This window comes from Nanorana parkeri, unplaced genomic scaffold (genome assembly GCF_000935625.1).
Source record: "Nanorana parkeri isolate BGI_ZX_2015 unplaced genomic scaffold, ASM93562v1 scaffold385, whole genome shotgun sequence".
Taxonomy (NCBI): Eukaryota; Metazoa; Chordata; class Amphibia; order Anura; family Dicroglossidae; genus Nanorana; species Nanorana parkeri.
Genome location: NW_017306653.1, coordinates 595973 through 608469, shown reverse-complemented (window position 1 = coordinate 608469; position 12497 = coordinate 595973). Strand labels below are relative to the sequence as shown.

General features: G+C 48.0%; 1 protein-coding gene across 2 annotated transcripts in view; it reads right to left on the bottom strand.

Annotated features, from left to right (window-relative positions):
• MOCS1 (molybdenum cofactor synthesis 1) overlaps positions 1-12497 on the bottom strand; it is a 31111-nt gene that overhangs the window by 13890 nt on the left and 4724 nt on the right. For both annotated transcript variants that reach the window (XM_018559246.1, XM_018559247.1), the window contains exons 2-3: positions 6799-6931; positions 3871-4038 (exon numbers count right to left, since the gene is read on the bottom strand). In XM_018559246.1, the coding sequence (XP_018414748.1) occupies positions 3871-4027 (157 nt within the window). In that variant the 5' untranslated portion in view covers positions 4028-4038; positions 6799-6931. The remainder of the gene's footprint in view (positions 1-3870; positions 4039-6798; positions 6932-12497) is intronic.

Below are 12497 nucleotides of genomic sequence, written 5' to 3'. Positions count from 1 at the left end.
AGGGAGGGAGGGAGGGAGGGAGGGAGAGAGGGGAGAGGGAGGGAGAGAGATTGATTTTACATTGCAAATGCATTAATATTTTCTGTTGATCCTGCCGGTCCTTGGAAAATGCCACTTCCTTTCTAAAGGTGACAATGCTGCCTGCAGTGCCTCAGCGTTGTCACCCCTGTATGTACCAACACACACACATGTGCCGCTGTCATGTTGATCATGTTTTTCTGCCAAGAAGAATTGAGTGAGGCCCAATTCACACCGAATCCATTAGCATCTGCTGGCATCCGGTTTTCAACAGGTGTCAACGAATGCCATCAGAAGGTACCCCAAAAAATGAATAGGTTTAAATGGGACCAAGTCACACTGCTGCATTGCAGTGCCCTGACAAGAAAGTAGAGCATGCATGGAGCACATGTTCTAGAGGAGTTTATTTAAGGACACGGACGCATACAGAGATGTTGTGTGCCCTGGGGCTGTCACAACCCCTCCCACATTAAGAGGACTCACTCAGCCTCAACTTGCAAATACAAGGAACCCGAGGAGTGGGAATTTTCCTCTTCTACGTGAGGTAAACGTGCAGAGCACAAGAGCACCCTACTATGCCGGACGAGCCGTGGCCCAGCATCAGACCTGACCCTTATTCCTTCTCCTTTACCCCTTTTGGCCCCTCTTTATACTATTTCCCATCGCCAAGATCCTGCACCTCCTCTTTAAAACACATTCCCCATCATTAGGCACCCACCGAACACAACTAGACGAAGGATCCCTACCCTCATTCTCTGTCAGGGTGCCTGGGAGCGTTTAACTTACAACGTTGTGCTGCACTCCTCCCCTGCCCTCTGATTTGTTAGCCCATCTGTGCCAAGGGTTCCCACTCACCAAGATCATATGTCTTTTGCGCCACTTTACCAGGTTATAAAGACCTGTTATAGTGTCCACACACTGTCTGTTCAATTACTAGCGGGTGATAACCTGGCGTTGCAAGTCCCGCAAGTGAACATAGAGCCGGCAACTCATTTTCCCTTCTCCAAGCTAGTAGATGGACAGCTGCTGTAGACTGCTCTGTCCCTTGTGATCTTGTACTGGACAGGAAGTTTAGGGAAGTCGAGCTGAGAGAGTTGTCCTTCGGCTATTTTCTCTACTGAGCAAATGTTCTTCAAATATCACGGCAAGTAGTAACAAATAGGTTAATTCACAAAGAAGAGAGTGAACGGTGAAAGAACACATTATGGCCACTAGATGGCGATGAGGATCACAGGAAATAAATCCATCATCAGGATTGTTACTCCGCTACAATGTAACAATTCTAGAGAATGCTGGAATTAGAGAATGAGACCCCATTCACACTTGCTGCATGCAAAATCATGCCGTTTGTGAAATGTTCCCCCCCCCCCCCAAAAAAAAAATAAATAAATAAATATGTCGTGCTTGAGTGCCATTATTGTTAACTGCACCCTAAGGCCAGCAAGAAAGACACACAAAGCTCACAGCTCAAACAGCTGCATGACATCTTTATTATTATTTTATGAATACATTTTATATTATTATTAATTATTATTATTTTTAGGGATCAATACCGGTATTTCCCTATCGAGTACGAGTACCGATATTTATAGTTCGGCGAGTACCGATACCAGTACTTCTGCTAGCATGGAGCCGGCTTCCTAGGCAATCAGCATCGAGCCATCCAAACAGCATGGAGCTGGCTTCCCATCCATGCTGTTTGACCAGCTCGATGCCGATTGGCAGGGAAGCCGGCTCCATGTTGCCTCGCGGCAAAAGGGAAATCTCCCTCTGACCGGAAGTTCCAGTATCAGAGAAGCCGGCTCCATGCTGATTGGCTTGTTCAGGGGTGTCTCAAAATTATTACACAGCTTCATGCCTCTAATGTGAAAGGAGGGACTCTGATGTGAAGGGGGGCTTCTGATTTGAGGAGGGTCCTCTAGTGTCAGAGGGGGGACTCTGATGTGAAAGGAGGAGGGAGGCTTCTGATTTTTGGAGGCTCTCCCAGTGTGAGAGGGGCGCTCTGATGTGAAAGGTGGAGGCTTCTGATTTTAGGTGGGTCTCCCAGTGTGAGAGGGGGGTGGACTCTGATGTGAAAGGACGATCTTCTAGTGTGAGAGGGGGGACTCTGAAATGAAAGGAGGAGGTTTCTGATTTGAGGCGGGTCCTCTAGTGTCAGAGAGGGGACTCTGATGTTAAAGGAGGATGCTCCTGATTTGAGGAGGGTCTCCTTGTGTGAGAGGGGGACTCTGATGTGAAAGGAAGGGGCTCTTGGTGTAAAGGGGGGGCTGTGATTGTGTTTTTGCCAGGTGTTCCCCCATAAAATTCATACCAGACCCTATCTGTGATAAGGGTCTAGTATGGATTTTGGAGGGACCCCACATAATTTTTTACATTTTAGACTGGGGCACCTCAAGATTTTGTTTACTTTTAAAGGGTGTTGTGGCTGAGAAAAGGTTGAGGAACGCAGTTCAATGCAATCTGAGGCTTCTCCATTCTCTGCAATGAACATACGCAGCTGACAGCAGCACCCTGTGATTTCAGTATAAAAAGGCTGAAAAAAGTAAATTATTAAAAAGAGCTTATATTTTAAATATCATGTGACTGAAGCCACACCCCTTTCTAGTTAGACTACAACTAGACATGTCCTCTCTAATCTCCATAGCGTATCCAGTTCAAAGGACCTATGACACAGTGAATATTGAACTCTTTTGACCTTTGTAATCAGAATTGCTGACTGTGGAATGTGAAATTGTACATTTTCCACGCGCTCTGGAGAGGAAAAATTTGTTTCAAACATCAGCAAGGAGATAATGACATTGCTCGAATCAACTGAAAGATCTCCGAACTTCCTGAAGGCTCCAAGGAACTGGTGACCAACCAAATCTCCTGAGGTTAGGAGAATGAGAAAGAATCTTATTAACTGATGCAACAATGTCAAAGCAATCCGTAGATCCAGAGATATTAGTAGCTGAAGTTATGTCTGAACCTTGACTTTTAGGGCTCATTCACATGGGCGTGCACATCTGTACAGCGCGTGTAGCCGCTTCCTCCCATTGGAATGTACAGGAGGCTGCATGCAATTACACACCATACCTGTCCCTCCCGGTAGCAGGTCTCTGCACAGGCGTGCATAGATGAGAACTTAAAGTGATATTAAACTAAAAAAAAAATTCCCCTCCCCCCCATGTTAATGTCAGCACTTACCTTAAATGATGTCTCTTATTCCGATCTTCTTCTTCTTTCCCGATGTTTTCATCTGTCCCTCCAGCGGTGCGGCGGCTCTCCTATCCAGCGCTGACTGCTCTGTCTCTCCGATCCCGCGGTGTCTGCAGGTGGGTGCACGCGTCCATAGACTTACCTTGCATCTCTGCTCGTCTCCTGGCCGAGAATCCGAACTGCGCATGCGCCCGCCCCAAGAGGCTTTGCGGCCGCCGGAACAGTTTCGCTTTCTCGGGCGGGAGCACGCAAAGAAAAAAAGGTAAAGTTTAAATCGCTGTTTTAGCGGGTTTTTTTTGATAGCAGTAGATAAAGGCACAAAAACGGGAGGGTTTAGAACCCCTTTAAGGTGACCCACCTCCTGAGCCTCTGTTTTGGTGGATGGATCGACTGAACCAGCAGGGAGTCCCCGGATGTTGGGGGGGGGGGGGCACCAAGCTTGACCTTTCCAGTCGGGATTGGCACATAACAGCTATCTATATCTGTAGATCTAATGATCATTCGGGAATGTGATTTTCATTGAAAGTAACTTTGTATTTTTTCCGTCCTATCCTTGTCTGAAATTGCCCAGCTTTAGTCACAGGTCAGGATAAAGAGGTCGGACAATCCACAGAAGAGTCATCCCTGTGATTGCATAATAAATAAAAGCCTCACCTATAATGTCCACCACATCGGGTCGGATGAGAGGCTCCCCACCGGTCAGGCGGATTTTGTCCACTCCTTCCTGTACGAAGAGCCTGGCCAGAGTGAGGATCTCCTGAGTGCTGAGAAGGTCGCCCTTTGGGGTCAGCGGTACTCCTTCTTCCGGCATACAATACTGACCTGCAAGACAAGAATAATCTCTATAGTACACACAACTGCCAAGACGTCAGTCACAAATCATACACGGCACTGCCAATGGGAACGCCAAAAACAGGAACCATTGTCCTGCAGATTGCCATGTAAACAAATATAAGGAGCTAATGGGTCCTGTATTGGGTGTCGCGGTGTCATTTAATAGCAAACCCAAAACAGAAAGAAAAAAAAAGAAACCAAACAGCTTCTGAGAACCAAAAAAACATAAATGACAGAATACAATACAGAAGAAATAAAAAGTGCACCAGCCAGCGGGAACGCCAAAAACAGGAACCCTTGTCCTGCAAACCATTACCGTATTTGCCGGCTTATAAGACAACTTTTTATACTTAAAAACATCCCCCGAAAATCAGGGGTCGTCTTATACGCCGGGTATGCAATCTAATCTGTCAGCCCGCTGGATGTGCGGTAATACTGGATGTACGGTAGCTTCGGCTACATACAGTATACCGCGCTGAGCCAATCACGGCGAGCGATGTACACAACCTCTGCCAATCCGAGCAGGCTTTGTATTCATTAATAGAAAACATTGCTCGCCGTGATTGGCTCAGCGCGGTATACTGTATGAAGCCGAAGCTACCGTACATCCAGCGGGCTGACAGATTAGTGGGAGGTCACTAGATGAGAAGATACTTTGGGGTGCACAGGAGTCACAGGACACAACGGGGTGCACTGGGGGTCACTAGAGAACACAGTATGCTGTTGAGTGCACAGGAGTCACTGGGGTGACATAGGATGCTCTGGGGTGCACTGGAGTCACTAGATGACACATGATGCTGTGGGGTGGTCTAAAATCATGGGGTGCACTGCGGTCATTAGCGCGGTATACTGTATGTAGCCGAAGCTGCCGTACATACAGTATTACCGCACATCCAGCGGGCTGACAAATGTGTATTTCAACATTATTTTGGGCTGTACTCGTCTTAAACGACTACAGGAGTCACTGGGGTGACATAGGATGCTCTGGGGTGCACTGGAGTCACTAGATGACACATGATGCTGTGGGGTGGTCTAAAATCATGGGGTGCACTGCGGTCATTAGCGCGGTATACTGTATGTAGCCGAAGCTACCGTACATACAGTATTACCGCACATCCAGCGGGCTGACAAATGTGCATTTCAACATTATTTTGGGCTGTACTCGTCTTATACGATGAGTATAGCCCAAAACCCGGGAAAAACGGTATGTTTTAACTGAAAAATTAGGGGGTCGTCTTATACGCCGGCAAATACGGTATGTTAAGAAATATAATGGGCTGATGGCCTCTGTATTGGGGGTCACTGCGCCATTTAATGACAAATCTAAAACAAAACAAAAAACTTCATAGAATCAAACATCATAAATAACAGAACAAATAGAAAGCGCCCGGACAGTGGGAACACCAAAAACAGGAACCATTGTCCTGCAAATCACTATCAGGGTTATTCACAGAAGTGGGAAGAGTTTGGAGAAGGCCGGAGAAGTGAACAATCTAGGACAACATAGTTGATTTGGAAAGTGAGCTGAATTGGAGGATTTTTCCAGTTCAGCTATGTTGTCCTAGATTGTTCACTTTTCCTGCCTTCTCCAAACTCTTCACCCCTTTGTGAATAACCCTGTTTGTAAACAAACAGAGAATGTCCATGTTAGGAAGATTTAGGCTGGGTTCACACCTAGGTGTACCGAATATGCGCGTTTGTCGCTTTTTTTTTTAACCGCAAATCGCGGTAAAAATGCACGGCACGAAACACACGTTTCCGAGGGCTATGCGGCTGTATACTAATGGATACGCGCGGCAAATATGCCCCAAAGAAGCTCCTGTACTTCTTTGGGCGTAGGGCGTTTTGCAGCACGTTCCTACGTGCTGTAAAACGCCCAGGTGGGAACCATGCCCATAGGCAATCATTGGTTTTCACATGTTGAGAGTTTTATAGCGCGTAGGAACGCGCTGTAAAACGCCTGGGTGTGAACCAGGCCTCACCCTCTCTATTTGTCCTGCTGACCGTTATCTGCGAAAGAAAAAACAAGATCAAAAATTTTGGGTTGTCACCAAAACAGGATAAGATGGCAAATCTTCCAATAGGGACATTCGTTCTGCTGACCATCAGAGATTTCTCTGGCTTGGAGGGATCTCCTCTCACTTCCTGTTGGGTCTATTGGACGGGAAGTGAAATCTCCCCAATGGGACACAGATGGCAAAAAAAAAAAACGCTGACGGGGTTATAACTAGCGATGCAACAATACCGATACTAGTACTGCGACTCGGAAGCAAGTCATTACATGCTGCTCAGACTCCTGATTGGCCCGAGAAGCCAACTCCATGCTCCCCTGTCACCAGGGAGCTGGCTTCCCAGCCAATGAGGAAGCCGAGGGGCGGGTAATGACTCGCTGATTGGCTGGGAAGCCCGCTCCATGCTCCTTTGTCACTTGATTAGGGAGCATGGAGCCAGCTTCCCGGCCAATTAGGAATCCGGGCAGCGTGTAATGACTCGCCACCCAGCTTCCTGATTGGCCAGCTTCCCGACCAATCAGGAGGCCGGGCGACAAGTCTTTACCTGCTCCCCGGCTTCCTGATTGGCCAGAAAGCCAGGTTGATGCACTTGGTGACGAGGGAGCGTGGGGCCGGCTTCCAGGCCAATCAGGAAGCCGGGCGGCGAATCATTACCCACCCCGGCTTCCTGATTGGCCTTATCGGGAAGCCGGATAGAAGGTTCTCTGCCAGCGCTCTGCAGTTCCCCGGAACTCACATCGGAGGTTACACTTCTCAGTCAATGAAATCCGCAGATAATTGTGCTGACGCCCAAAGCTGTCTGTGAGGAAGGCGGAGAACGGCAGCGGATGGTCCTTGATGATTCTCTTCCTCTCCGTGCTCGGCAATCCCTGAAAAGACAAGAGGAGAGCACGGATGTAAAGACAAGAGGAGAGCACGGATGTAAAGACAAGAGGAGAGCACGGATGTAAAAGACGAGAGGAGAGCACGGATGTAAACCTTGCCTTCCCCTTATTAACATGCTAATTGGACACATCACAGCACCCTGCCTCACCACACCTCTCAAGAGCCCTCAGCCATGATGCAAGCAGTGGGCTGGCTCTTGGGAGGAGTTATGCAAATATCAAAATGAATTGATGGGTGGAGGTCAGTCTGGAGGAGTGGGTTTTCCTAGGCAGGCTGCATTTGCATACAGAACGTTCTACATAACACCCGCATGTGAAGCGGAGCCTCCCTGATTGAAAGAACTGAAATCTAATTAATGAAAGGGGCGGGGCCAGTCAGGCTGGGGAGGAAAGTGCTACATGATGCTGGACATCCTCCAGGAAATGAGGCGGGGTGTCTCCAACTTGCTGCAGCTTCTAATGCACATGGTGAGAAGCTCACAGTGTGCAGTGGCATCCGAGGAAGCCGTTCCAGCCCAGGCGAGGAGCCGATACAACTGTGCAAGATGCGATTCTCATTGGTCAGCATGGTCAAGTGACCGTGCTGACCAATGAGAGTTCTGCTAGATATTATTATGCAGGGCTGCAGTGTGGTGTATGGACCGGCTGGGCGCGATGGCGAGTCCACCCAAAAGGTATGACCAGCGGCGGTGCGGAGAGATGGCAGATTTGTGATGGCAAGTTCATTTTCTCACATTTTGTGAGAAAGTGGAACTACCCTTTAATAAACATTCACCGCAGATGAATCTTTATGGCCTGTGGCTTTTAAATAACAGTGATTCACCACCAGTGAATGCTCAGTAAAAAGTCACTTTTACTGCTTTATAAATATGTCCCTTGTGTATGTAAAAACATGTATTTTTCAGCATCTCTTGCACCCTCCCTCCCTGTATACAGCCTTCATCAGCAAATCTCTGTTTGTGAATCTGTTACAAAGATCCCGCCAGTGACAGCACTTCCTGCTGCAGGGTGACAACGCTAAGCTACTGCCTCGCACTTAGCAGCAGAGTTGTCAGCTTGCTTTGTGAGCTTCATTGGTTGCTGGGGCCAACTATCTGATAGACCTGAGAAGCATCCCAATGGCCAGGTGTTAAAGGAGATCTATGAGGTGGGTGCTTTTCACTCACCTCATAGTTCTAGCCGACCTGTGACAATGAGACTGTCACAGGTCGGCTCAATAGTTCGGGAGGTGAGCGAACCCTCTCGATCCTGTCACAGCTCTCTGCCGTGAGAGGGGAGGGGCTGGATTCCCCCCTCCGCCAGCGCTGACTGGTGGAACGGACGATAGATAGGCAGAGCTAGCTGTCAGTCACGCAGCTGGGCGGATCCCGGCATAATTGTCGGGATCCGCTTCAGCGTCTCAGTATACCGCGAGCAACAGCTTGCGGTATACTGAGCCTAGGGTGACGGGAGGATGCTAGTTTGTGTCCTCCCGTTACCCTAAGGAGAACTATGGGGAAAAGCCCTGACCCCATAGTTCTCCTTTAAGGAGTGCAAACAGCAGGCGGACAACTCTGCTATTTACATTGAAGAATAGATTTTGGGGTTTACTTACACTTTAATACCATTGGCCGGCCAAAGTCACATGGTTTAGGTTCAGCTAAAGGCTGCAGGGAAGTCAGGCTACAGCTGTTCTTCTCGGTGTAGGTGACTACACATAAGGGATGCATCGATACTAGTATCGGTATCAGTGCTGATACAGAGTAATTGCCCAAATGTTCCGATGCCTAGCCCGAAGCCGGGCGGTGAGTCATTACACGTTGCCCTGCTTCCCGATTGGCCAGGAAGCCGGCTCCACGCTGCCTCGTCACTTGAAGAGAGAGCATGGAGCCAGCCGATCAGGAAGCCGGGCAGCGTGTAATGACTCTCCGCCTGGCTTCCTGATCGGTCGGAAAGATGGCCAATGAGGAAGCAGGACGGTGAGTCATTACCCGCCCCCCGATTGGCCAGAAAGCCGGCTCCATGCCTCCTCGTCACAGGGTAAGCAGGAAGCACGGAGATGGCTTCCCTGCTGATCAGGAAGCCGGGTGGCAAGTCTTTACACGTCGCCTGGCTTCCTTAAATGGGACTTCCAGTATTCGGTAAATATCGAGAATAAAATATCGCAACTCGATACCGAAAAAACGGTATTGGTGCATCCCTACCACACGCGTTTTCTTGCACTGCAAGCATGTGCTGTATATGAAGCAACATGTTGCAGCTCCTGGGGTGTCATCTCCCAATGACTTGGAAGACAGAAGATGAAGAGATTTCAGTTGTGAATGAAGCCAATGCCAGGGAGCTGTACAAAGGCGGGTCTGCTCTATGCACATGTAATGCTGGAGGGGGAGGCGGTGATAGGATCCCAGGACTTGTGCAATGCAACTACAAAACATGACCAAGGCCACACGCCCGCCCACCTGACTTCTATCCAGATACAGGAAGCCAGTGCAGAGGGGCACACATGTTTTATTCTAATTCCATTATACAAAAATCAGCCGATCTAACCCAAAAGTTCAGGACGTAGGACTGATCAGGTGACATGCTGCAGGAGCAGATTTTACATTGAACCTTTCCCGAGGGAAAAACTTGGCCGAGTTCCTTCTGAAAATGCCAAGTGCCTGGCTAGCATTCTACTCTTCTCATCTCTCGGGGTCACCAAGACAGAGCAACTATGCAAATCAGAAACCCTTCAAGTGTGTGTCGGTGCATTGGCTCCGAGTGCAGAGTTATATTCCTACTATACAGCCCCGCCCCCTTACACATCACTAAGGCTGCCGATCACCGCAACCCTTGCATCCCCTCCACGGACGCCAATAACTGGGTAAAGGAGAATAATGGGTGTCCTGCTGAAACCATTCCCATCAGTGGTTAATGTGGCGATACAACTGTGCATGCTGGGTAGGTGCGATGGTATACTGTAAAATGGCATCACAGCCATGCACGCCTAAGTAGGCACTATGGCATGATGCAAAATGGCACTGGAACCGTGCATACGTTTAGGCACTATGGTAAAATCCAAAACGGCTCTGCAACCATGCATGCCTGGAATGTAATGTAATACAGCATTATGGCCACTGGATGGAGCCGCCGAGGAGCACAAGAAATAAGTATTTCCTATGCTCCATCTAGTGGCCATAATGTGGTATTACATTACATTTGACCTGAAAAGAAACGTTGAGAGAGATTCCCAGAGCCAACAACTCTGCAAATTGTTTGCAAATAGACCCTTTAGTGTCTGGAGTTATCTTGGCTATTGGTGTGTGTGGTGTCATCATGCCAAGCTCAATAGTACTCTCCAAGGCCCTCAAAGGGTAGTGGATGCCTAGGAGTCTAGCAGGGGACCTCAAAATATTTAGGAAGATTCTGAAATGGAAATATCATGCAAGGAAACCCACACACATCTTGCAATGGAAGGAAATTTGCATGCATATGCCAGGGGTGTACTTACTTTTTCCATGCACACCATTAGAGCTATAAATAGTTTTGTTGAATAAATGACTAAAATAAGGCAAATTTTGCTTGTAGTGCAGTTCCTTTATCTGTAGGTAGACACACACACACACATCCCAGTCTTAGTCCGTAGGGTTCAGTATTGGGTTGGCTCCGCCCTTTGCAGCTATAACAGCTTCAACTCTTCTGGGAAGGCGTCCACAAGGTTTAGGAGTGTGTCTATGGGAATGTTGGACCATTTGTGAGGTGAGGTACTGATGTTGGGGGAGAAATAGGGGGAGGGGCCCAATACTTTTGGCAATGCAGTGTATACACACACACACACACAGTAAAGCAGCACACGGGATGTATGTCACATTAGGCACATGTGTCTGCAGTACAAGGACATCATTATACTGTGTTCATTGAACGTATATAAGTGTAAAGGAGAAGCAGACAGTCACATGTTATTCACCAAAATCACCGCGCCCAACCAATTACACAGACAAATGCTGGGAATTGGCATCGTGTCATGTGACCGGGTGTTCTAAAAATGATGAAATTGCACATAAGTGCTTGCTCTGGAATATGGTGGTTTGGGCGCCAGAAACAATATATATTATAATAAATACACCAATATAGAAATATATAAAAGGCTGGAACACCGACCCAGAGCTCAGAACTAGTCAGTGCATACTACAGGAGATGGTCAGAGGCTGCAGACATACTACAGGAGATGGTCAGAGGCTGCAGACACGGTACGGGAGATGGTCAGAGACTGCAGACATACTACAGGAGATGGTCAGAGGCTGCAGACATACTACAGGAGATGGTCAGAGGCTGCAGACATACTACAGGAGATGGTCAGAGGCTGCAAGATGGTCAGAGGCTGCAGACACACTACAGGAGATGGTCAGTGCCTGCAGACACAGTACAGGAGATGGTCAGAGGCTGCAGGCACAGTACAGGAGATGGTCAGAGGCTGCAGACACAGTACAGGAGATGGTCAGAGGCTGCAGACACAGTACAGGAGATGGTCAGAGGCTGCAGACACACTACAGGAGATGGTCAGAGGCTGCAGACACAGTACAGGAGATGGTCAGAGACTGCAGACACAGTACAGGAGATGGTCAGAGACTGCAGACACAGTACAGGAGATGGTCAGAGACTGCAGACACAGTACAGGAGATGGTCAGAGACTGCAGACACAGTACAGGATATGGTCAGAGACTGCAGACACAGAACAGGAGATGGTCAGAGACTGGGATTTGCCTCAGAAAAGAGTCATAGACTGGAGAAGGTTAGATGAGACCGCTAGAGATCACAGCTCTCATTTCTTCTGTGCAGTGCAATGCTCCAACAGCCCTTTTAACATATTTGACATCTTTTTTACAACACATCATAAAAGATCAGAGGAAAAAGAAAAGAAGAAGAAAAGAAAAGGCCGGATAGCGGATCAGCAGCGCAGTTTAAATGAAGCTCAAAAAAGAAAAAAAGTCAGCTCCGAGTCAGGAACATCCATTGCAAACTCTGATAGAGAACATGACCTGCTTCTGTCCTGTACATACCGAGATCGACCAATCCAGGAGCTGCCATGATCTTGGAATCGGGTTCTTTCAGCAGGTGATGTTTGCTGTACAGATGCCTGCCAATGTGCACCCCCCCCTGCTATGGTTTTCAGGGTCCTCCATTCCCCTGGGAGACCCGGGACCACGGCAAACACTAAGAGGATGGGGAGCGGGAGCTAGCTGAGGAACGTCCGCTCCCCGATCGGCTCTGTGATCTCAGCGCTTCCTGCTTTAGTGCTGCCAGAAGCCGGCCGAAGTTCCGGATACACAGGAAATCATAATCCTGAGCTTCATGGTCTGTAATAGCAGGCAGGAGAGACATAGGGGGGCTAATAGACCCCTGAGGTCGCCTCCAAAGGTTATCATATAGGGGCTTGTTAGCCCCAGTGTGACAGCAATAAAGTTAAGTGAAAAAAAGTGATAAAAGTAAAAAATATAAAATAAAAATAGTGATAATAATAACAATATTTAATTATATTATTAATAATACATATTATTATTGATGATAATAATAATAATAGTAGTAACAACAA